General features: G+C 34.7%; 2 protein-coding genes across 2 annotated transcripts in view; one reads left to right on the top strand and one right to left on the bottom strand.

Annotated features, from left to right (window-relative positions):
- Nucleotides 1-76: 76 nt before the first annotated feature.
- Nucleotides 77-16,887, top strand: LOC129225264 (betaine--homocysteine S-methyltransferase 1-like). The gene is made up of 8 exons (XM_054859847.1): nt 77-233; nt 6,786-6,924; nt 7,847-7,965; nt 9,125-9,313; nt 10,894-11,041; nt 12,545-12,727; nt 13,925-14,153; nt 16,580-16,887. The coding sequence occupies exons 1-8, from the start codon at nt 222-224 to the stop codon at nt 16,752-16,754; spliced, it is 1,194 nt and encodes a 397-aa protein (XP_054715822.1). The 5' UTR covers nt 77-221; the 3' UTR covers nt 16,755-16,887.
- A 500-nt stretch (nt 16,888-17,387) lies between these two features.
- LOC129224756 (solute carrier family 12 member 2-like) overlaps nt 17,388-27,068 on the bottom strand; it is a 273,588-nt gene continuing 263,907 nt past the window's right edge. The window contains exons 23-24 of the mRNA XM_054859303.1: nt 24,573-24,640; nt 17,388-20,089 (exon numbers count right to left, since the gene is read on the bottom strand). Coding sequence (XP_054715278.1) covers nt 19,954-20,089; nt 24,573-24,640 — 204 coding nt within the window. The 3' untranslated portion in view covers nt 17,388-19,953. The remainder of the gene's footprint in view (nt 20,090-24,572; nt 24,641-27,068) is intronic.

The following is a 27,068-nucleotide window of genomic DNA, read 5'->3' as shown; positions in this document are numbered from 1 at the left end:
GCTTGATTCAATATTTGGTTTCGCAATAGCGAAGAACTGTGAGTATTCGGAAACCATGCACCCTCAGCGTCGAGTGGATAAGTTAAACATATCGGGAATCACGTGACTTCGTACCCTCCCGTCTGTCGTAGAATATAATAAACGGGCATTTCTGAGCGATTTAATGATAGTGGTTTTGTGGACGCCAGTGAAAGCAGACGCTAGAAGAATTTGAAGAAAGCATGGCACCCAACGTAAGTTTTATATTTGACTCAAAACAGCGAGTGAAATTTTCAGCAATGTCGTCGTTTTTTCTAAGTTTTTATTATGTAACCTTTTAAAATATGAAAAAAGTCGATATGTCATAGAGACAAATTCAAAAAATTAGGGAAAGTAATAAAACTTGTGTTAGGTAGGTTCTGCAAGCAATTTCTTAGAATCTTTTCTTTTTTTTTTTTCGTATTTTAAATTCTAGTCTTCTAACGAAAAATTTAAAATTTTGCAATTAGTGAGGGGAAAAAAACAACTTTGCCTAAATATATATATATTTTCAGCAATTGTTTTACAGTTAATTTATCAATCATTTTCTCAATACTTTGTTTATTTATACATTTGTAACTCCCTCTCTCTGCTTTATTTTATTTATGATTTATTCTATTTTAGAACATTATATCTCTTATTTTGACGGAGGAAACAAATCTTTGAATCTGTCTGAAGCATCTCAAAGTAATAAAAATGTTTAAAGATTTACTCAAAATTACAATTCAGGTTTTTGCTTAAAATTTTTCGTCGTGAGCCAGAAATTATCTTTTGACATTTAAAAAAGCAAAAAGGTTGTTGCAATGTCAGTTTTTTTTTTTTTTTTTTTTTTTTTGAATTTAAAAGCATCAGTCTACGTTTGAAAATAGAATGTAAGAATCAAAAATATTTTCCGTCGTCTGAAAATATAATAAGCAATCGAAAAAAATTCAGTCCCTGAAAAACCGATATCTAAAGTTTAAACTGAGTCCTTTGAAAAGAAAAGGAAAAAAAATATTGAGATTTTTTTTCTTTACGGCAAAATGTTAAGTAAAGCAACAACAGTTTCTTTTAAACATACTCTTCATCATGTTATTTATAACTTATCAACAAAAGTTTCTTTTAAACATGATCTACATCATATTATCTATAACTCATCAACGAAAATTTCTTATAAACATATTCTACATTGAACCATTCACAACTAACGTCAAAAACGTTTTTTATAAATGTGCTCTACATCGTTTCATTTAGAGCTTAAGTCAACCAAAGTTTCCTATAAACAAATTCTACATCGTATTATTTATAACTTAGGTCAGAAACAGTTACTTATAAAGATATTCTACATCGTATTATTTGTATCTCAAATCAACCAGTTTCTTATAAACATATTCTACATCGTATTATTTTGACTCAAGTCGACCGAAGTCTCTTACGAATATATTCTACATCGTATTACCTATAACTTGCGTCAGCCAAAGTTTCTTATAAAGATATTCAACATCGAATGATTCAAAACTTTTGTCTTTCTCTTATTTTGTACTTCGTGTTTTTCGATGCGATAGCAATGAAAAAATATTTTATGCATATCATTTACAAATATTTTCTGATCCGCCTAAAATAAAGAAGAAAAAATTTAAAATATTATTTTCAAGCTAAAGTACGGAATAAAAATAAGTACTCGATACACATGGTGAAAATAGAAGGTAGTTAACCGCCTCAAAAACATTAGTAAGAATATTTGAATGCAGGGATAATGGCTGGAGATTTTTTTAAGGCATGAACATACTCCTTGACAATTTAGAGGAGTGTAATTCATTTTAGAGGAATGAAATATACGAAAACTGGTCAAGACCTTATTAGTGATCAATTGTATTAAAAAACTAAAAAAAAGGCGCTTCATTGCATTATTTTTTGACTGCTAAAAAAAACAGGGGCGTTTGTGATCCGAAATTTCCGACCTTTCCGAAAATTTTAGGTTGCGGTATCCGAAAATTTTGGTCTAGCAACGTTCTAAAACTGAAAAGTTAAAAAAAAACATTAATTTTTTTTTTTTAAATGATTTCAGTAATTAAAAAAAAAAAAAAAATAACGGGGGCGGGGGGGGGGGGACTTCCGAAAATGTCACACTGTCTTTAGAAAATTTTACTCGAGTCCACTTGCACACCTGAAAAAAAAAAAAAAAAATTCATGCCGAAAATTTTCAAATCACTTCATGCGTGTGTTTCGAGGTTACAAGAAACAATTACTTTCAGTGCAAAAGATTAGCTTTTGATGAAAGAACAGAACATCTAACGAATGCTCACGTCGAGAATCTCGGCATCGGAAAAGTGAGTTCGTGTACTCTGGAAACGCTGTATGCACTAATTGCAAATTTTGTGGAGCATTGATATTGAATTTGTATCAATTAAAGCAGGTATATTTTTAACGCCCTGCAAGCGTATTTTACACACTTGAAATGGAGTTCGGGTAGTTTGAAAATACGTGCATGCACTAATTGTCAATTTTGTGCATCATTGATGTTGTATTTGCATCAATTTACTGTAGATATATTTTTAGCGCACTACGAGCATATTACACTCATTGAAAATCCGAAGAAGCCTCAAACTTAGTTAATCATATTTTCATGTTTTGTATTTTGAATAAAAATTTCGTACTGTGGGAATAGAAAGAGGGAAAAAATGACATTCTTTAAAATGATACATTTGAGTGCTTTGTTATTTTTTCAAATTTAATCAGTCTATAAGTTAATAACCACCTCTTTTTTTATGTTGGTTAAAAATCAAAATGATACAAGCAGAAGCAGGCAAGAGTAAGGCCTTCCATCTTCCATTTTATCCTTAGAGTTAATTTTGAGAAGGCGGAAATTTTCAATTTGCCGAATTTAACTCCAAATTTCGCCGAAAAATAATGGTTTCGCTGAAAAAAAATCCGCAAAATTTACCGAATGATGATAGTTTTGAAAAATGGTCAGACAAAATTTGCCGAATAAGGAAATTTTTAAAGGTCACAGTGACCTTCCATTGGGTTCTCCCCTGACCTTAAAAAGTTGTTTTTTTTTTTTTTTTTCATAAAAGTTGTCAGAGCTTTTTGATCTTTACTGTTTCCGTATATTACATTCCTCAAAAATGAATTTACTCCTCTAAAGAATGTCAAGAAGTATTTACACGCTTTGAAGAAAAATCTTAGATAGCTCTCTGATTCACCGTATTGCCTTGTCTGAAAAGTTTCGCAATTTAATTATTCCAAATATTTGCTACTTCATTAACTCCTCTGCCCTCTTCAGTTCTATAAGGAAAAATTGGATTTTTAATCTTATTTTATATTTTATCCGAATTGTTTTTCAATTAGCAAATGTACTCAAGAAACCCTGACCTTTATCTTATCTTTGAAAATTCAAGTTCGCTCTTTGGCTTATCTTTCGGATAATTCACGTGGGTAAGAAAAATGATTCTGATATTTATTTAGAGTGTGTGATGGCTGGTGGGGATCTATATCGATGACTTTGGCCTTTCTTCCGGTATTGTATTACCAAAACATCAATTACTGCAATTGACAAGAAAAAAATACTAGTAAAAAAAAAAGAAAGCCGATGCGTTTAATTTTTACAGCTTGAGCACAACTGTGAATCACTATATCAGTTCAAATTTCTCTATCTTATAAATTTTAAAGTAAAAAATGTTTTTCAAAAACTTTGCGTTTTACTAGCTTTGTGATTGCAGATATCGAGTCAATTGCTACATAGCGCCTGAAATATTTTTTTAAAACTTTGAAAAATGTCTTCATATTGCACGTAACGGTAAAATGGCGTTCCTAAGACCAACTTTCCTATAAAAAAATTAATAATGTGTGTTTGGAACCAATTTTATTTGCTAATTGGGGGTAATTTCAGGCGTGTCATTTTTGGCAACACCTATGATTATCTTATCTTACCTACGCGTTGACGTTTGACTTAGAAACTTTTTTTTTTTGTAATATCTTATGAAAAAGCAGGCATCAGCAGGACTGTCATTTAGGGGGTTCTGGGGGTGATTGTTTCTCCCTGCTTAGTAAAAGTGGTTTTTGTTGTTTTTTAACGTAATTTGTATTGAGTACACAGTACACACCCTTTCTCCCCCCTCCCCATCGGAAAAATACATGCGCATCTGTAGTAAAATAAAGTATAAGTCATCTTAATTTTTCTTTAAAAAAAATAATAATATAATAAAATAATATAATATCAGTCGTAAAAATCACGACTAACTCTTAGTGTTGACCTCTATTGTGATTCTAGCAGGGATACCCACTTAGGAGATGGGGGAGGGGTCATAGCACTGACTGCATTATTGAAATTTTTAAGGAGGGTTGTTCTAAGGGGTATATTTCACTTTTTTTTGGAGGGGGGAGGGCTGCTCTTGTTCTTGGAATGGTCTTCATGGTGTTTAGGACCATGTGTCTTTACCTTGAGTGGGAGGCACCAATGCTTCTTGTGCACTTTATAATTTCGATATTCTTTCACGTTGTCCATTTTTGAGAATTTGACATTAACGTTTCTTGTTCAGTCAGTCAATTCTTTTCTGGAAACAGTTCTTTCAGAGAGATTACTCTTGGGGAGTGGGAGTCAGACCCAGCATCCTGAGCTGTTTGGGGAATCCCAAGACAAGGAAGGGACTAGAAAAAAAAATGTACACAGTCAAAAACTATGGATTATTCATCGTAAGGGAAATTCCAAGAAAAAGCGAACATCTTATCCCACACGTAACAGCTTTATATTTCAGTTTGTTAGCATGAAATGAAGAAAATTTCTTTTGCCGAAGAAATCCCATGTTTTTACATTTTTTTAAAAATTGAACTTAAGAAACGAAATGAAGAGCTGTTACGCGTGGGACAAAATCTCTTATTTTCTGCGGAACGAACGGCTCATTGTTTGCAGAGGTGCCCTGATGCAAGAATCAAGGGAAGTCACTGTGACTTTAAATTTCCTTATTCGGCAAATTTTGTTTAACGATTCGACAAAATTATCATAATTCGGCGAAATTTGGAGTTCCATTCGGTATATTGAGAATTTGAGCCCAAATTCTTCCCAAAAATTTAAGTTCGGGGTACCCCTGATTATTTGCTTCGGTTTTTGAAACTAGCACCAAAAATGGTTAATAATAGGAAGTAAAGTGTACTTGAAAAATTATAACGATAGATTCGGTGGATATATAGCTATAACTCTATAGCTAATGTCTAAAACTGTGTCCTGCACGTAACAGGTAAACTTCACTCAAAAAATAGTAATTGAAAAAAACAAAGTGAAATTTTTTTAAATCCTAACAAATAAGTCAAACAATTTACTTTAACTAGGTCAAAAAAATTTAAACTTTCAGCCTTGATTAGTTTGTGCATTAATAAAAATGCAAGGACAAGTTTAGTTTGTCCTTGCATTTTTATTCCAGGGACAGTCCAAATTGAAGAAAAAAAAACATGGAAAATTATCGGGTCCTACTGCTTTCATTTTGAACTATTTTCCTTTTTATTTGCTTTTCTTTCAACTTGATGACTTTCAATAAGGATTTACATGTTATAAATGTTTTTTTAATATTGCTTCATTTCAGAGTATTAATACGTGATGGTTTCTAATTATAAAATAACTTAATAATTTTTGATTAAATGCGTAATAATTTAAAAAAAAATCAACATGACGGAGTTATAGATCGCTTAAATGTATAGTGTTTTTAAGCATTTGATTTTTTTAAGGGCAAGAGTTTTCATTTGCACATTTTCATCGTTATAACCGAATTTTTAGGAGTGCAAGTACGATTGGTAGAAATTTATTGCAGTGATCTAATTTTATAGATAAGCAATAATGTTACTCTTCCATCCTTCTGGCAAAAATCTAAATTGCGTTCGTGGTACCACGTAAACAGAGATCCTTTATGTAGAGAGATCGGCCATTGGCCGCCAGCTTGTGTTCAAAGCTGCTCATTCTCCATAAATTTCTGTTCCAGCAGTTCGTTCTTCAAAACTTTGAGGGTCTATATTCCACAGGAGAGATTGAAATTCAAACAGCATTAAAATAAGAATTCGCAACTGTTAGACACAACATAGTGGATACGCTATGCTGTGCTGTGTTCTTGAGCCACGCGCTGATGTCCAATCTATGTTTAGAAATGATCACTACGGGTCAGGATATGGTGTGTATCGCCATCAACAAATATTATCATCCAATTTATTCGTTTATGTTTTCTTTGACTACATGCAGCTCTGCATTCACTACGTCTATACATTTATTTGAATAAATCTTAAAAAACAAACTGTCTTTGATTCATTATAAACTAGAAAGTCGCCCGTCAAGGTATGACGGGTGAAAATTGCTTCTACTCTTCTACATTTAACGAAACAATTGCCAGTTTGGAGATATTTTGCTAGTTTAAATTTTATCCCTTACTCCAGTGGATTAATCCTAAACTCCAGTAGATAGTGTTCATTGTTGACCATTTTCTCGTTTCTTCATTATCCTGAAATGACAGTCTTACCAGTAAAACAGTTAAGTGATCGGATCCAGTTCAGCCATGTCGAAATAAATCATTTCCCTGCATTCCAAACATTACCAAAAAAATATTATAAAATTATCATGCCGCGGCGCGAGCTTCCTTTTTGATGACGTCAGGAGCGTGACTCGATCTTCGCTATTATATGTATGAGGACATGAAAAAAGCCGAGAGATAATTGATACGATTGAGTGCTAAACTAGTTAAGAAGGGAATTCTTCGTAATTAATGTTCTTGCATTTTTACATCGGTGTCTTTTTTTTTTTTTTGCAGACGAAAAAGAATCTTTTGGACCGTTTGAAAGATGGCGTTGTAATTGGAGATGGAGGTTTTGTTTTTTCTCTGGAGAAAAGGGGATACGTCAAAGCTGGTCCTTGGACTCCTGAAGCTGCTGTTGAACATCCAGATGCTGGTGAGAAACCTAAGTTATTTTACTGCAACTATCACTATGTCTGATTCAGGGGTGCCCATTCCCTAAACGCAAATCCGTACCCCTGTAAAACTTTCAATGGCGCAGTGTGCGCTATGACCCTCCCCCCCCCGTCCCGGGTGGCCACCCCTATCTAATTCCACCATTAATCTTGCCGGTGTTCATTTATGTCACCCTGCCAATTCGTGACTTTTAATGAAGCACCAAGCAAAACAGTATGATCGTAGACTGCGGGTGTGTCTATTTTATTAATGTAGCTAAATGTTTTCAGAGGTAAGATTCCTTTAGTCATTCATTTAGCTTCAAGGCCCCGTTATATTAAGCGAGTGAAGAAACAGCATATGTGCTCCTAAAAGGATCCTTTGTTGGAGTTTATAGCACTCTTATGCATTATTATGAGTTAATCTGATAGTAACTCGTATATTGGATTTGCAGTTCACTCTTCTGGTAGAGCCTCCCCCCCCACACCCGCTTCAGAAGCAAAAAGATATTTTTGTTCCGACTGTAATCCGAAAGGATAGCGATTTCTCTAAAAATCGGGACCGGGAGTAACATTTAGCCGAAGGGCAAGCCACGAGTAATTTGCGATTGCGAATAAGACTGTGAATGACTTTGAATGAACTTGTTGTAGCTCTTTTTATAGCTACAGACACCTTTTTTTTTCCCAATAATCTTATAATAAAGCAATCAATAAGTTTATTGTAGAGCAGTTTAATCTTTTCCAATAACGGAATAATATTATTGTACTATTAGGTTCTATATTGTACTCCAGAAAAGTTTTGAAGTACGTTCAAATTTAAACTCCGTGGCACTGAGGTTATTTTCAAACTAATTTTGGAATTTTTTAACTGCTTGGTGCAGCTATGAAATGATCTACTCTCATTGTTCCCTGTTCCACTTTCAGTGCGAAACTTGCACAGAGAATTCTTACGAGCTGGATCTGATGTGATGCAAGCTTTCACTTTCTACGCTAGTGATGACAAACTCATCAACAGAGGAAACGAAGCCGGCCAACTATACACGGTAAGCATAGCTACTGTAGTAGAGGATTCGTTTCGATCAGTTCTTGTGAAATTGTATTTGATTTACCAGAAGCCTAATTAAAAATGCATGTATAGGATCATTGGGTTACCTACGTCTTAAAGTGGGATCCAAACCACCTGACAAATAGGATATGACCGGGAAAAATTGCCGATCAGTAACATCCAAGCACAGACTGGATTCAAAAAGAGCCCGGACTCATGCTGCAGATTTGACACTTAGGACTTAGAATTTGATGTGACCTGAAAGATAAAAAAATTGCGTTTACAGTTATTAATGCATTATTTTTTTTTAAAGCTTGGTTTCATTTTAAAGCAACCAAGTACCACATGGGAAGATCACGAGGACTTCGCTATTCCCAAAACTGGCAGATGTACGAAAAATATATAATCCATAAAAGATGTTCGCTGTTCAGAATTGATGGAGTCTCTTCAAATTTTCTAGCCATATTAAAGAAATTTTCCTTCCAGTTTATGGCATATACCTCTTGGGGGTATCATGAATAATTTATGCAGAATGCTTATGGATGCCATTGGGAATAGTGTCAAGTCCTTAAAACTATTTTTGAAGCTATTAATTTAAAAAAAGCCTCTTAAAAAAGGCTTTTGCAGAATTACCAGGGACACTGATAATAATTAATAGAATTTGCGGTACAGAATGTCTACAAATATTATGGAACTCGTCTATAAATGATTCAGAAAACTTCTTAAGGGTTTATGAATGGCTGTATCACATGCAAATACATACAGTGTATATCATGTATCTTTATCAAATTACCCAGTGGTTTTAAGTATCTCCAATATTATATGCTATTTTTAGTTTGTTAGTTTTCTTTCTAATTAATATCAGTTACTTCTTAAAACCCCTCATCTTATTAATGTTTCTGTGCAGGTTGCTTTCTGAATCTACGTTATTCTTTTTTGCAGCATTCTCTGATCGATTAGTTTCTTTCTGCTACTGCATTAACTTGAAATTTACTTATCATGTAATAGTTCTATAAAATGTGCATTCATTTTATAGTTTTCAAAAAGAAAATAAGTGTCCAGATAGAATATCAAGTCTTCCTTACTCTAACTGCAAGAAGATTATCGGTTTTATATCTTGTGGAATTTTATGCCAATTTTCCTTCTAATATTTCCAGGGTAGTGACATCAACGAGGCTGCGTGTAAGATTGCCCGGGAAGTGGCTAATGAAGGTGATGCACTTGTTGCTGGTGGTATTTCTCAAACCCCCACGTACCTAAGCGGAAAAGGCAAAGAGGCCGTGAAAACAGAATTCCGAAAACAGGTGGAGGTCTTCAAGACGAAAACAGATTTCCTTATATGCGAGGTAAGTTTATATAACAATCAAACCAACGTTCCTGAAATCTTAGTTAATTTCTGATATTAAATAATCATAATTCAAAATTAAGAGTAGGACAAAACCTGCTTAGTCGATGTTTGAGAATGAGTGCAGACTTAAATAAAATTTCAAACTGTCTGTAAACTCAAATAATTTTAAAAAAAAATTCAAAAAAAAAAAAAAAAAAACAAAAAAAAAAAAACAAAAAACAACCGTGTTTTGTTTTCCAAAAAAGTAACCCTGAAAGCAAGTGGAGTACCACTAAGTAACCAGCAGGTTTTTTTTTTCTATTATATTTACACCTGTTTCAGTATTACTATTAGGGGGAACCTCAAAATTGGCGATCAACATTTGTCACTCACCAGTAAAATTCAACAATGCTTACATTTGTTTAAAAAATATCAAAACGGTCTGCAAACTTTTCGGAATTTGTCTGTGAACGGTGGTCGCGTGTTTGCTTATATTACCTGAGTCTGCCTTGAGGTAAGAAGCATCATGGTCGCAGACAACGCCATGACCTAATATTAATACGTATCCACGTGCGGCCCCACTTTTCATATCAACGACAGAGTAAACCTAGTAGGCAATCGCATCCCTTCTCCCACCCCCTTCCTTTTTACATCATTGAATATGATGTCGGGATTGATATTGGGGTTTAATTTTTTCCTGTCAATCCATTCTTAAACAGACACACGCACTTTTATTTTCATTATTCACATGATCCTTCCGCAGTTCATGCTGGATCGCTAGATTAAATTAATCTAAAAGGCCGAGATATAAAATATTAAACAAGCTGTGAACTATTGTTTGTATCATTCCTGTCAAGAAACACCTTCCATCAGGTTTTTTGGGTGAGGTAGTTACCTTTAGTTCATGTCACATCAGAAACCTGGGGGTACATTGTAGACTTACCTCCAAGTGGTGTACCCTGGGCAATGGTTTATCCGGCAGAATGGTCTACAACTTTGACAGGCACTCTATGCGATATCCATATGGTCGACGAAGACGCGGCGGAGTAAGGCTAAATGTGTTACAATAGAATGTGGGTGGCATGTCTCAGCCGAAAAGAAGTGAATTGTCCTCTTTGCAATTCAAACGAAGAAATGGACATTTGCCACTTGTACACGTGCACCCAGCTTTCCAGATGTAGCCTGTGTGACCGTTATTGGGAAGCAAAAGAGCGTATCGGAAGCTAAATATTTCACTTTATTGTTCCTTGTTCTGTGTATTGTGTTTGTTTTTGCTATTTTGTTCTTTGTAACCTTTTCTTGCTGCCAGCATTGGAAAAAAAAAAAAAAACAATAAGAAACCTTTTTTGAATCTTATCAAAAGAGAAACACTAAAAAGTGTGGTGGGAGTAATTTTTAATCGTCGGAACAAATGGCAGCCAATGAACACGCACGAGGGCATTAAATAAAATAAAGTAAAACTAATAATTTTTGTAGAAAGGCCACCACAACCATATTTTGCTGTCGTAATCGGCGTGAAATTGCCTGAATATTATTTAAGGCGAAGTAAATATGTACATTTCATTCGCTACAGCATTTTTTTTTCTTTTCCCCCCTCAGTACTTTGAGCATATTGAAGAGATGGAATGGGCCATCCAGGTGTGCAAGGAGACCAACCTACCAGTGGCTGCCACAATGTGTATCGGACCTGAAGGAGACATGCACAATATCTCTGCTGGCGATTGCGCCGTCAGGATGGCACAAGCAGGTAAACTCGCATATTCGAAATGGAAGATTTTTTTCTTTTGCTACAATCGAGAGAATCGCCATCGGTTAACATCAAAAGGGGTTAAGAGTTTACAGTAAACAGAGACTATTATGTATTTAGAGAAGAATGCTGGAGCTAAACCTCCAGACTAGGAATTCTGAATAGTATCCACTGGCCACCAAAGTCGAAAAAAATGGTAGCCTCTTTTGCACTTTTAAAGTTCTCGCCAATAAAAGGATTGCAATGGTCGCCCAACTCTGTACCTAACAACTCTTTTTCCTACTGATTGCTCTCGCTTGAAAGAAATAGACTTGCTCAAGGTGATAGCTCAACTTCTCGGAGCTGGACAATGCAACAAAAAGAAATATTTTAAAATTAAAAAAAATAATAAAAATGTAGCAATGTGTAACTAAATGAAAGCAAATTTGAGAACTCAATACGGGCTTTTATTTATTTATTTTTTATTTATTTATTTATTTATTTATTTTTTTTTGCCGCCTGACATGGTTATTTTTCAAACAAAGTCTTTACAGAAAAAAAAAAATCGCGATTATAAAAACGAAACAATTTAAAATTTAAGTAGATGTAAAAATGGCAAGGATCATTGATTTTGTTACTTGAATTGAAAATATTCGTTCTGAAATGAATGATGAAAAAAATATTTGTACAAAATCAAAATTACGTTTACTACAGACTCAAGAGAAGGGCTTAAATAGTGCCTATACGTAAATTCACTGCGAGGACGAACAATGCCATCCCGCCCTCGCTGTATACTGATGGTACCAATAATGGTCTCTTGGCTCCGACTTACGTTGCCTAGGTGGGGTCGACTGATGTACTAAACGAGGTGGATAGGGTCGGAAGCGTGTTGTAGTTGCGCGATATCATTTTCAACAAAAAAAAAAAAAAAGAAAGAAAGAAACGCATGTTCGCCACTTTTGGTGATTGTTACTTGGTTCTTTGGTAGCCCTTTTCATCGAAATGACCGCCCATTGACGAATGGCGACCGCTAATCTAGAGCTTTAGCTGGAGCGTAGCCATTCTTATAGAAGGGCTCACTAATCTAATACTAATAGTCACCGATTAGTACTTTTCTCCGCACACACCCCACCTCTTAGCCGTAGGCCTTAGGTTCCACCGCCCGGGGGGTCCGCGTAGCGGGCCCCCCGCACGGCTGGGTGCGGCATCACCGATTAGTACTAATAAAATACCAACCTATACGTTACATTCCAGTGTAGTGCTGTCAGCAGGGGTGAATACAGACTACCATTTTAGGAGGGGGGGGGGGTCATGACCCCCATGACACCCCCCCTTGTATCCGCCACTGTGCTATCAACTGCGAGAGTATGTTGACGTTATAATACAGTATTAAAAACAGTTAACCATGAATTCTGAAGTTTGCTGCGACTCACAGCATAAGAAGCGCACAAATTTTAACATGTATTTTTTTTCTTAGATTTTTCTTGCTTCAGATAAAATTTGACATTAATTACATTTTTGCAGGTGCTGATGTGGTCGGGCTCAACTGTCACTACGACCCCTTCAAGATGTTGGAAGCCATTGCGCAGATGAAATCTGCTCTCGATGCCAAAGGCCTCAAACCTTACCTCATGACTCAGCCCTTAGCATTTCATACCCCTGATGCACAGAAACAAGGATTCATTGATTTACCCGAATTTCCATTTGGTGAGCTATTATTTGATTGTTTGAAATTCAGTGTATAATTTAATTAGATCTTCTCAGAAGTCATGTTTTTCAAAACACAACGCCTATTAGTTTTAGAGAATGATTTTGATACATATTCTGTTCATTGTTTTCTTTATAATTGATGTCGACATATTTGTTTTTAGAACAATGTTTTTACCATTATTATAAACAGGAATATTTGAAATAATTAGGGGCTTAAGCAAATTGAAAGAGTTATGAAGCACCTAAAAGCTAAGTGATGTAAGTGAAAAATTTAAAAATTTGGAGGTGACTAGTGAAATAGGAGAAATTTTCATCAGTTTTGTGTTCAGAGATGGTAATAGATCAGAAAAGTAGTGCTACATCACATGTTTTATTTAGTGCAAGGTTATCCATGGTTTGAACTTTGAATGCGTTTACTCCAAACTTCGAAAAGTCATTTTACATAACTTAGCTTCTCACTGCCTCAAATATAGCCAATGCTGTTTTGAAATCGATGTTGGTATATTGGAAAGTAGAATCGAGCGATAGATCGTTAAATCGCAATATCCAAACACCACGATACTCCAAGAACAAGAGCCCCCGGAAAGCGACCTCTAAAAGTTTTGATGGCGCACTCTGCACCATGGCCTCCCCCCCCCCTCTCCCGCCCCTCGGGTGGACACCCTTGATTTAATTGAAAGAAATGTCAGGATATCGCAATGCATCGGGATATCGCTAGACTGGTGATATATAGCGATGGAAGATTTTTGAAGCAAGGCGTGGTCTAGATGACGTCACAAATGATGCACTTTTCCGCATCTTTGTACCGCATTTCCACGCTATGATAATCAAGCGAATTAAAATGCGCTCTACGCTTGCCTTAAACCATCTTCGTTGCCAATACACGTGAGTAAAGATGCGAATTAAATATTTTGCACTGTGAATGGCAATACAGAATAGCATTTCATCGTTTGTGATATCATCGGCAAGAAATGTAAACAATAAAAGATCACCGATTTAAGTATTTTTTTAAAAATATTAAACTTAAACAAATTATTTAAAAAAATGGTTAGATCTTATGTTTTTAAGCATGTTCTTTCAGAAAAAAAAAAAAAAAAACTTTTAAAATATTGGTAACGATTCCATTCTGAAGGAATTTCTTGTTTCAGTATTTGTTAGATTATTTAGAATTTATTTTACTTAACTTTTTTATAGCCTTGGAGCCCCGTGTATGTACGCGCTGGGATATGCAACGGTATGCCCGAGAAGCTTACGATCTGGGTGTCCGTTACATTGGTGGCTGTTGTGGCTTCGAGTCGTATCACATCCGAGCTGTTTCTGAAGAGTTGGCGAAGGAGCGAGGGAAACTCCCTGAGTCATCCAAGAAGCACGATCCCTGGGGTGAAGGATTAAGGATGCACACGAAGCCCTGGGTGCGAGCAAGGTATGTAACTAGATTTCAACATTAAGGAAATACAGTGAAACTCCAATTAGTCTGAACTCCAACTATCCGAAACACTGATTATCCGAATCGCTTTCAGAATTTCAAGACAAATAATTTAAGTGATTAAACGTATTACGATTCATAAAATAATGATATTGTCTTCTTGCGCTATTATCCTTCCTTCCACGAAGTTAGTCAAACAGTTTTAGTTTACTTTGACCGAGAGATTCAGCAATCAATGATATTCATTTACAGTACAATACTGTTCAAATATACAGCACTTGTAAGTGCAGTAAAGTAAGAAAAAACAACGTCAACAAAGCACTAATTGCATTTGACGTCGTTTTTTCTGGCTTTACTGTTCAGCACAAAGTATTTATCTTACTTGTAAGTGAGCTTAGTATGGACGATTTTACCTTTCTATTTGGGAAATTAAAAGCTCTTTCTTTAAAAATAGTTTTTTCTCTTTGTTTCAACGTACGTGCATAAATTGATTTAAATGGACCCCTTTTTGGAAAAACTCAATAATCCGAATTTTCGATTCTCCGAATGGGGTCCGGTCCCAATTGAATCGGATAATTGAAGTTCTACTATATATGCAACGGTATAACTATACTAGTTTTTGAAGTTTCTTGGCAGTAGAGAAATGAGCTGAGAAGCAAGCGAAGGCAGTCGTTTTCAGCTCGGAGTACATTGGTCAACTTTACGGAGTTCTGTTAAAAAATTAATAGTTAATGCACATTTTCAAAAAAAAAAAATAAAATAAAATAAATAAATAAATAAATCGGGGAGGATGAGAAATGTTTTATGAACCTCGTGGTTTAAAATCAAACTGCTAATTTAATTTTTTGGCGAGATGAAAATTGAAAAGTGGAAAAACGGACCAACTTGCCCCATCTCCCCCTACATAGGGTAAAAATTAACTTAATACTAAGGTCTCTTTGTCAAATGTTGCATAATAATGGTTTCGATCTCTCTGAGAATTGGGAAAGGATCAGAGAAAATCTAGTGACGTAGGCGCTTTCTCTTTAAATTTCCCTAAAAAGGATTTGTGCCGAGTGACCATGATCCCCTTTTGCGTTTCATTAACAACATTTTAACCCTCTTACTGAACCACTCACTAGGGGTTGCTCTTCACGAAACATTACTTACATGATGAAGAATTGGAAAGCAATGTGATGACTAAGATAAATACCCGATCAGTATCCTAAGAGCATTTTTACTTTTAATTCATTTTAATGTGGAAAAATGCTTGAAATGCATTTTTTTAATAAGAAAAATTACATTTACTAGGCATAAATCACTTATCTTACAAGAATAAACGGAGAAAAACTCGTGATCGAAATAAAACACTTCAGTTCCGCTATGAAGATAACATTCAACTTGTAAAAAAACATTTTTCTCCTTGTACAAACGGCATTTTTGATATTAATGTAATATTTTCGGTTAAGCTACTTACCACTAATTGTACTAACTGAAAAATACCTTGATTTTTTCATATAGTTATGCAGCTGTGGGTAAAAGGTGGAATTCCCTGCTCAATAAAAGTAATAAAATCCCCAATTCATTGCCTCGGTCTATTGGAGTGGCTTGTTTTCGTGTAATCACTGGACATTACTATTTGCAAAAACATCTGCACAGAATTGGAGTATAGATTCGTCCTGTTGTCCTCTGTGTCGTCAGGGCGAGATGGATGGTGACTCATCTCAGGAACTGCCTTATTATTTTCAAGTTTTTAAGCGACAACTCTTAGAACGCTAAATTTTATTCACATTATTGCTCTACTTCTTCATCTTATTGGGCTGCTCGTCGATTAATGGCAGAAATGCAGCAGATGGGCACAGGATATATATAAAAAAGTGCTTAATTCTGAAATATTTTAAAAGTAATATTTAAAAATATCCCTGGGTCTCCAGGAACGCTATCGTGTTGGATTGAACCGTAAAAAGATACAAGCGCAAGGGCGCCTATATATGGGGGCAATGGGGGCTCCAGCCCCCCCCCCCCCTTTGAGAGGAGAACTTCCTTGTTTTTTTTTTTTTTTTTGCAAAAATGTAAAAATATTTCTTTTCTCACCATCAATGAATAAGTTAGTAAAATTTGAAATTTTTAATATCTCTAATTTCTACTGATATCGGTTTCCATGGGGAAAATGTTCTGCTAAACCATTGGGAAAATTTGTGAGCCCCCCCCTTAAAATTTTGCATATGGGCGCCCATGTACAAGCGTACTAGTTAATTCAATTATTTCAAATGTAGGGCGGAAAGTTGATTGTATCATTTGACACCGAACCATAAAAGTACTTTCATTTTACTGTTTTGTTTCTTCCTTTGGACTCCATTTACTAGCAAACAGACAATGCCTCTGTTCGGCATTTACGATCAAGCTATTGAAATTATTTTAATGTTTTATTCTAATTATTCCAGAGCTAGGAAGTCTTACTGGGAGTACTTGAATCCAGCTACAGGAAGACCCTTTAGCGCTGCCTACTCTAAGCCGGACAACTGGGGTGTAACTGCTGGCTCAGAAGAACTGAAGCAGAAAGCAGAGTCCACCACCAACGAAGAACTGCAAAAGGTGTTCAACCGTAGCGCCAAGTGAAGTGCAAGGCGAACCAAGCATTTTCTTAGTCTTATGGAGAGCTTTGACTGTCTCATGTGTGTATGTGATTGTGTGAATCCAAAACCACTCTCATGATTTCAAGTTGACATTAAAGTTCTTTCCCAAATTTTAATTCTTGTCTGTCTTTTATGAACTACATGTTTCTGTAATTGGGGCACACTTGGTAACATTGAGAAACGCTACGTATATCCTGATCAAAGCATTACGACGCTACCAGGTCAGGTTTTTAATTCTAGGATCTACAGAATGAAAAAATAAAAATAATAATTGCAATAAAAAAAAAGCATATCTTAGTATTAGTAATGCTACTTGATTCAATTCAGGAACCAGTGAAGTTGTGTCAGCTTCTTTGTCTGTTTTCATAGAGCTGGTTTCACGTTTATTATTGGTAATTGCCCCTAGAGCTATCGCGCTGATCTGTCTAACGGGCTTGACCAAGGGGTATTTCGAAAACAATACTATCCCTCCGCCCTTAACCTTCAATGATACTTTCTTTGACCACGTGAAAGAACTAAAATTAATGATGACCCCCCACCCCCCCCTCTTTCCAAATTTCTGTCCATTTCAGTCTGTACATAATAAGGACAAACAAAACAATTTTATTTGGAATGTTATCTTTATTATCTAATTTATTTATATACATCATAGCATTGATTCTCCAGCAATGCCTTCTGAAATGTCAATTAATAAAAATAGGTTTTGGAGCAAACTGAAATAATATCAAAGGCACAAAGCACAAATGAGAGTAGAATTCAATGACATAATTAAGATATTTTATTTTTATATAAATGGTAAATGGCATTTTAAATCTACTGTGATATCATACGTGAAAAATGTGAATGAGTAAAATGATGGATCTTCAATTTTATAGAAGCTTCTAACAGTTGCTTGAAACTACAGTAAATTGAAAATCTAGGATTACAGACATATTATATAGTACACTTTGCAAACAAGTAAAAAACGCAATGGTATATTATACATGAACCTAACCGACATCGAGGAAAACATATCAAATGGAAAACGATAATTTCATTCTTTTTTTACCTTTAAAAAAATAATTTAAGTAAAGTACCGAACAAAACTTCGATATTCATTACAGTGTGGCATAAGTTGATGTCAATGTTAACCTCTTTTTTTATTAATAGGGAAGGGTAATTGGCGCTGAGTTGGGTTACTTTTTAGGTACGTAGTTTTGCAAAAGTATTCCGACTCAAATCCAAGTCAATAACACAGCCCATTGTAACTGAACTGCCCAAAAAGACGTAAACAGAATCAAGGCCATTGCTCAACTTATTAGGATTACACTATATACAGGGTTATTGAGCGGTACGTATTTTCAAACCTCGGGTCGAAAAGGATACACAAAATATTCTGTAAGTAGACTTCAATTAGATTTTTCGAACCATCTTTTGCGCTATTTTATGCATGAGATCTGGAAAGCCTTGTAAATCTGGCTGACTTCTGGTGTCATTTCAAAATAAATATTTGGGAGGCATAAAATTTGAAATATATTCTGTAATGAAATTTAACGGGGTTTATACTGCCATGCTAAGCGCAAAAGTGGTATCTTCAGCTGAATTCAAAATAAGAAATTGCCGTTTAAAGTTGTGCGGCTCCATGTATTTGATTCAAATGTAATTTTTTTTTTGAATTTTTTAAAAAAAATTTCCCATTGGCATATGACCATAAAACATTGTATTTAGGCGAAATATGTGACAAAGAACCACCTGGTGAACGTAACTCAATTTTGATAAAAGTGCAGATACGACTTTTGTGCTTAGCACGGCAGTATAAAGCTTGTTTGCTAAAAATGGAGTGGCCTTGTCATTTTGAAATCGATATCCTGCTGATTTATTTTCTTGCTTTTGAGTATTATAGTTTATTTTTGTTAGTATCATTTTTTTATTTTTATATTTTCATTTCTTACTAGCTATCTATTAAAAAATACATTCATTTCTTTTCGTCAGTTTTTTTTTTTTTTACCGGTATAAGGATTTCAAAAACATTTAATTTTATTGCGCAGAAAAAAAAATAGCAAAATCTTTTTTTTTTTTTTTTTTTGCGACGATGACTGATATGAAAAAGATTACAAAGCAAATATAGGATATGAAGTTCTTGTACATTTTCATAAATAATTTAGAAAGGCTTTGGGGGAAACTTGTTAGAAATAGTTGAAGGCGATAGTGGGTATGTGGCAAAGCTATGCTTGTCACATTCACAAATAACCATCTATACAGAGCACAGAAACAAATATTTTTTGTTATCTAGAACGTATTAATTAATGACACATAAGTTCTTATTTTTGAAATAGGCTCACTTTTGAAAAGATTGATAATTGTTTCGATTAAGGATTTTAACCACCCTCCCCAAATCCCGCCAATAATAAGTAATTGAAAACAGCTAGTGCACCGTGCATTACCTCGACTTTTCAAAACAAATACATAAACATTTGAGATTGGCTGTACCCGTTATATATAAATTTAATAAATTATTAAAAATAAAATAATATGATCAATTCTTATTGAAATCTTAAAAAAATTCTACATAAGAATTTTATTTCAATTAAAAAAAAACTACTTGAATTAGCCCTTAAATATTCAAAGACATTTTGGAATTGAAGATGAGTCATATTGCTGGTGTTTCTTGTCCCATAACGGAGAAAAAAAAAATATAATGTCTTCTCTCTTTGGCTAAGTAGCTTAGCACTAAAGTTCTGAATCGTCGAATAAGTAGCGACGCGTCAGCCATCTTGGGGCCAAATGATGCTTTCTTCCTATGCATACTATGGCGAAGTAGCATGTTTCGTTTGTTGATTGTGGTTTCTTATTAACTCCATGTTAATTCACAAGCAGGAAGCAAAACACGCTACTTCATTATAGCAGACGTTGGAAGAAAGCGACATTAAGCCCCAAGATGGCGAACGTGTCGCTACTTAAGCTGCGATTGAGGGCGTAACCTAGCACAACTGCCAACTTGTATTGAATCAATAAATATTTGCGTCACATTTGTTGCGAATTGTCGCTTCTTAATAAGCTGTACAACAGGTGGTAGTCTTTAAAATTATTGTCCACTTTTCCAAGCACTTTTCCACTAAAAAGAGCCTCAAGTTCGCATATTCACCAGTGAGCGGCTTCATGGGTGTGGTTTCTCAACAGAGTTCATGATGAAGGATAATTCCTCAGGAGTAAAAGGTGAGGACGCTGGTTTGATTGCCACGAATGAGGAGGAAGGTCGGCATATCTTTGGTAAGTGTCTCGAGCCACGCCATGTACAACGCTGCAGAACAGGTGCTTTTCCTCGGCATTGGAAGAGTCCTAAAAATTCCATGATGAAACATTAAAAACCGCCTGCAGAAATTAGAATGCTTGAAAACTCTGAAACACAGGGTGTTTCAGAAAAAATGATCAATTTCTATGAAAATACTAAAGTACTGATTTATTTCACCAGTGTTAGAAGAAATACTCTTCTTAGAGGAGTGGTGCCCAATCTTTTATCTCTCGTGAGTCGCTCCTTATATTGAGATTCGCGGGGCAGGGGCTGAACACGTCAAAATTAAAATATAAGATAAACGCACCTGTAGTGGCCACTTTAAGGTTTTATATTTGAAAAATAAGGATTCTAAGTCTCCCAATTGATTCAAACTTGCAAGAAATAGAGCTCAGACAATATTATAGTGAACAGTTCTAGGAGGAGTAGGTAGAGCATCATGAAAAAATGGTGCCAACTATTCAGTATGGTCGTCTGGAAAGTCCTTGTTTTTTCAGCTGTCTTCTAACGCTTCTCCATAACGAGGTATATAAACATTGTGTTGTATTATGAATAGAACAATGCTCAAAAAGAATTATTTTAGAGCTGTAACCATGTTATGAAATGTGAAAGATCATGTTTGGAACGTTTTCAACTCGAAATAGTTGTTTTCCTGGCTGACAGTTTATCTGGCCACTACTGGGACCAAAAACGTTGGGTAATTCAAAAGTGGCCACCGAGTAGCCACTACTGAATCAGGAAGGTTTTTCTTAAATAAACTCGATTTTCCTTTTTATAGGTTGTAATCATTTTACATAATAACCTGCCTCATTTCTGATATAATATTATTGTGTGATCTAGTAGTGGCTACCCGGTGACCACTTCTAAACAAGAATATGGCCACTACTGACTCATGTACAATCTGATGGATCAAATTTGAGGTTTGGGGAAAAAATTGAACGAATTGACATTCTGGCATTTTTAAATAATGGGGCGATTAAGGAAGAGTAAGGCTATAATATGCTCATTGAGTTTCAAATGTTTTAATTAATATGTTGGCCCACAGTTTAAAAAAGCCACAAAATAGGCTTCACTGTGGCGAGTGCTAGGTGCGCTTACCTCTTGTATGGACAGGCCCGGATTACTCATCACACCATCCCCTAGGCATGGCCTAGGGGCGCATATCACGGAGGAAAATTTTTTTAAACAGCTTGTTTGTTTAAAAAAAATGAAAAGAACAGGAATTTGTCGCGCTAGTATATATAGAGGAGAAAAATTCAACTAGAACCGATTGCAAAAAAAAAAAAAAAAAAAAAAAAGCATTATACCCTCCCTTTTCCTTCTCCATTTTTATATAAAAAAAAATGGAGGGGTGGAGGGTATAATGCTTGATCGAGGTAATCCCTTTCCCAGTACAAAGCAGGTAATTTTTAATTTCTTAGATTTAAGCAATCATTTCGTGAAAATTCAGATTTTCTTATGGTAAAAAGCTTTTTAGAAGTAAGTCACACACATTAAATACGTAAAAGCCATGATATATAAAATTTTCAGTTATAAAAATTGTTTATGGAACCATTTTTCTCTTGGAAGTCTTTAAAGCATGGCATAAGTATGTGTTTTGCAATTAATAATGTATTGATTCATATTCATTCATGACTGTCAATAGTCAGGGGCGCCCAAAATTCAAATTTTTCGGTAGGGGGAAATTATCAGTTTACCGAATTGAACTTCAAAGTTTACTGAATGACAAAATACGAGCATTGTATTACTTCTAGTTTTCTGAAATATCTGTGACTAGCAATAACTTAATAGTTACTAAAATTATGTTTACAATAAATAACATAAATATAATCAGAAAATTACCAGATATTCCAAATATTTACCTTTAAAGTTTTAGGATAGGTTACAAATATTGTAAAATTTCCGAATTTGTGAAATATGTAACATTTACGGACTTTTTAAAATTTTTACCTTTGAAAATTCCCTGATTTCTGTATTTTATTGATATCCAAAACGTCCGTAATTAATTCTTCAGACCAATTTTATTTTCTAAAATCTTCATTATTTCACACATTACTCTTCATTAACTCATCAAACACAACTGAGAATTAGTTTTTATGAGTCTCTTGAATCAGCACGGATGGCTTAAAATTTTCGCATTGAATGATACAGCAAAATTCGAAGTCTAAAAGTCTTCAACTACACAGTTAGACATATAAGGAAGGTTAAAAATAATGCTAAATACATAATTATAAATGCCAAAATGGTAAAACCCCACAGAAAAGAAAAACGAGCGAGCATTAAAGAAGCGGATGCAATTGGATTTCGAAATGTGAAAAATTGGAATTGACGCATAATAGCGTAAAAAATGGCTAAGGTGCGTATGTTAAATCTAATCTGTAGAATTCGATAAATATGCATGTTCTTGACCTCAAAATCCATGACCAATTGCCGATTTCCATGATTTGAGCATTTTTTGCCGAAAATCATGACTTTCCACGACCATTTTCGATCATAGCCGAAATCCATGATTTTCCAAGTGCTTGGACACCCTGCCTTTAGTAGTATTGAAAACTTATGTGCTACCAATATCCTTTCTCTTCTGATGTGCCTTGGTAAGTCGTAGGAAACAAAATGACCTTGAATTACATAAAATGGTTTGCTTACCTTACTATTTTATTATGAATGATTTTGAAGTGATACTGATTATTTAGTTTATGCTAACCAAAGTTTATATGTGTAAATACTTATAAAAGTACATACATTTTCTTTTACGTCTTTCTTTTTATCACATAAGTACTTATATACTTTGAAGAAAAACATGTACAAAAATAAATAAGATTAATATATTGGTACTTAATGCAGTAGCGTACCTAGAATGGGTGACACCGGGGGCGGTAATTTGTGATGTCACTCCCCCGCCCCCCCTACAAACGCAAAAGAAAAAAAAATGTAAACATCAAATTCATGCAATTCAGAAACTACATTTGTGTTATAACGAAATTTTAAGTCGGCTAATGTACAAAAAATAGATAAAAATCGGGGACCCCGGGGGTTTAAATCCCCTGGAAATTTTTCGAAATCTTAAATAAAATTTGCAGTTTTGAAAATGCTTTTTAGCTTCATATTTTTCAAAAACTTGCAATTCCACTATGCTGTCACCCCCCGCCCATCATAGTGACGCCACTTGTTAATGTAACTATCATATTGAATCAATTGTATTCATCAGTTATTTGAATTTGAAGTAAGTAATGTAAATTCTAAGGAAAGGATGTCAGATGGCCACTACTGGCCCATGCATGTGGCTACTACTAAAAATATCAGATTTTGGAGTGGCCCTTAATGGATCAAATTTGAAGTTTGGGAAAAAAAATGTTAAAAAATTGAAATTCTGGTATTTTTAGAAAATGAGACGATTAAGGAATAGTTGGGCTATAATATGCTTATTGAGTTTTAAAATTTGAATTAATATTGTAGACCCCGAGTTTAAAAAAGACACAAAATATGCTTAACTGTGGCCACTACTTGTGCGTTTACCTTATTTGAATCTTTTTAGAGAACAATTGGAAAAAATCAAAAAGGAAAGAAAATTACAAGCCAAGAATTGTTGTAATTTTACGTGCTTATTTTTTTGACGCCGTTTCCAACATTTTTTTTAGAAACGAATTTCAGATTATTTGACGTCAAAGTAACAATCATTCGTAATACCAAGTAAAGATTATTGGTTACTTCGAAGGATTCCAAAATACCTGTTTCAATTTGTCGCATTGAACATATCAATGGGCCACATAAATCAGAACTTTGCGAGCCACATATGGTCCGCAGGCCGTAAGTTGGGCACACCTGGGATAGATGTACACAAAGAATTGCGCCATTTGGCGACCTCAAAAACGTGCCTGGTTCAGACGGCGAATGCGCATCCTCTTAGTTTACTTTTTTGTATTCAAGAGAAAAAAAAAAAAAAAAAAAAAAAAAAACAGAAGGAGCATAACGGCAACCCTTCTAGAAACCTTTTTGTTTATTTTCGATCTATGTATCCCATGAACAGAGTTTAACAATTACTGATCGGAAGGTGAAGGAAATGTGATTCTTTGTTACATGATAAAAAAAAAATTACCAAGAATAAAACAAGCATGGTTAATGAGAATTTCACTGAGCTGGCATCAGAACACTTTTCTATTCTAACATCGCTTTTTATTTTCAATAGTACATTATCATTTAAATTCATATAGTGTTTCTTAAAAAAATTAATTAAGTCTTGATCCTAAACCAATAGTTTCACCGCATGTTTCATTATACAAGCGGAGTTGAAGTCATTAAAATACTCTTTATTATGACATTCTATCTAGGTTTTTGCCTATAACACTGCCATGTTTCTTTTCCTTTTCCTGCCTACTGAGTTAAAACTTTCTACTCCAGAAGAAAAATGGTTTATTCTAGTCTATCTTTCTCGTGAATGAAGTTTGTGTACCATTTTTATAACCTAGGCGTTTAACAATTTTATTCATTACTTTTAATGGACAACTACAAAAGAACACATTTAATACTTACATGACGATAAGTACAGAGTTTTTGGAATGCTGCCGCAGTAATTCGGATAGCCTTATGTGCCGATTTGTCTGAAATGAAACAAACAAGCGCTTGTAATTAATGGTATCGAAACAGTTTTCTCATAATTTATTTACAACCATTTTTACAGGGTCACAAGAAATAACTTAGACACACAAAACATAACATAACTTTAATCTAATGAAAATATTACGACCAAACTTTGAACGTGTCACAATTTTCGGCGTTGGGCCGCAATTCACTTACTGATATTTTATCTCATTCCTTGCATAATGACCAAAGTTTTATGAGGTCTCCACGATTGACCAAACCGAATAAACCAGTGGGTTCAAATCTGGGGAACACGGTGGTCATTCTTTCGCTCCAATGAAACCTGGAAAAAAAGTCTTGTTCCAATCTTGAGTGCCTTTAGTTCTGTGAGCAGGTGCGGAATCCTGCTGAAAGGTCCATTTTTTGTTTCCAAAAACCTTTTATGACCAATTTAAGATCCATCTTTCAAAATAAGTTTGTGATATGTTTCTTGATTAATCTTTATCCCCTGATCAACAAAAGCAAGTGGTGTTTGCCCACTAATAGCACATATTTCACCCCAAACCATTAGATTGGGGTCGTTGAACAATGCAAGAAGATCTTGGATAGAGACAAGGATGCGTGCTAAACCTCATAAAACTTTGGCATCCATAAAGAAGTTCTTAAGCAAAGAATGGCATAAAATATCAGTAAGTGAGTTGCTGCACACAACCGAAAATTTTGTGACGCATTTCAAGTTCTGTATTAAGGCTAACGGTAGTCACTTTGAAGACTTGCAAATATATTAGACGAAATTGTATATTCATATTAGTTTTGAAGTTTGGTCGTAATACTTTCATTATTATTAAAATTATAATGTATTATGTGTATCCAAGTTATTTCTTGTCACCCTGTAGAATAAATGAAGTGACTAATTTATTACTTGTTGGAAATTAGTAATGTAATAATAAAATGTTAAAAATTTTGATTGTTAGTGTAAAAGGATAGATATTATTTATCAATTGCCATTTCGAAGTGGCCTTGCTTCTTACCATATAATTTTTACATCATTAAGCCATTGAGAGCAATAAGATATAAATCAATTTTACAAGATTTTGAGTAATTGATTGATTTAGTAGCTACTTTGCTGTTCCGGTTTTCGATTACTGTCTATCAGCAAATAGTTGAACGGTTGAACCTATAGTTGGGGCAAACCTTGCCTGGAAGCATTGCGAAGGCAACTCAGTATTGCGACGACGACGCAGCCAGGTTAGGTTTCCACTTTCGCACGAAGTGGAATGAGCTGAAAACGAATTTCTAAGAGTGTAAATTCGAATTACTAAGAAAAAAAATTTGAGTGACTTACCCCACGTTTGCTCTCAACGGCTCATATAATTCCTATTCTTGTCATTTCAGAGCGATAAGTCAATTTTCGTTGTTCTGACTTTCTTATAACGAGACATGATTCAATGAGAACACGAATTCAACGGGGAAGTCAGAAACAGTTGGTCTATGGAAGTACATATCTGTTTTAACAAGCAATTTCTACTTAATGCAAACAATATTTTTCAGATTCATAACATTTCTTTTCCTTTTCAGCTCAGCTTGGAAAATCCGCTTAACGTTCTTAAGTTCAACCGAAATTTCGTGATGAGTCATAATTACTGAAAACATGTGTGTAGACGACCTTTTTTAAATTTGTGGAGTAAAAGAAGCACTTGAAAATTGTATTTGTTAACACCAAAATTGTCCTTTCCACGGTACTTACTTTGTAAGGAATTGTAGCTCAAACTCAAGCTGCAGCAAATTATAAAATATAATGAAAGCGATGAAGATATTGAGAAATAAGAAGAATTTTAATTTGAACCACATATCGTCGCCTCAGAACAACAGTAGGATATCTTAGTGTTATTCCTGGGATTAGATGTCTTAGTGTTGCTCTGAGGTGACGATATACTCAATCATTTAATGGTTCTTAATGAGCAGAAGAACTTTAAACTTTTTGACCAGGACTGTAAACGACGATGTCTTCTGGGTCATGGGTATTTTCCAAAGAAAAATAAATAAGACAAGAAAGAGACAATAAGTCAGTTTAAAGCAAAGAAGCCAATTTCTTTGGCAATTACGTATGAATTGGTAATTTTTTTTTTACGATGCCTTTTTTACGAACTTTCGATTATAATGAGCAAGTATCGCAATCTATTTGCTCTTGTTCAGCGAGTTTGATAGTATTTTCTATTTACTGAAAATACTGGGAAACTTCCCAATGAATTCTTCTAAGAAGGTAGGGTAGACCGACCAGTGAGTGAACACCACCCAGTGAATGAACAGCGCGTCATTTTTTAAAAAAAAAATAAGCTTCCAAAATTTTTTTTCTGAATAAATTCACTAGAAAAGCGTTCTTTATTGATATTCTAAGCTATCTGACACCTAATTGGTTACTTTGGATACGTATTTTTTTCCTGGAAA

Source organism: Uloborus diversus, chromosome 6 (genome assembly GCF_026930045.1).
Source record: "Uloborus diversus isolate 005 chromosome 6, Udiv.v.3.1, whole genome shotgun sequence".
NCBI lineage: Eukaryota > Metazoa > Arthropoda > Arachnida > Araneae > Uloboridae > Uloborus > Uloborus diversus.
The sequence above is the reverse complement of the archived record's forward strand: the minus strand, read 5'-3'. Positions and strand labels throughout refer to the sequence as shown.

Excerpts from the sequence above, each read along its gene's own strand:
- LOC129225264 (XM_054859847.1), top strand. Across the intron at positions 7,966-9,124 it reads AAGCCGGCCAACTATACACG|GGTAGTGACATCAACGAGGC; the intron begins GTAAGCATAGCT and ends TAATATTTCCAG. Across the intron at positions 9,314-10,893 it reads CAGATTTCCTTATATGCGAG|TACTTTGAGCATATTGAAGA; the intron begins GTAAGTTTATAT and ends TTCCCCCCTCAG.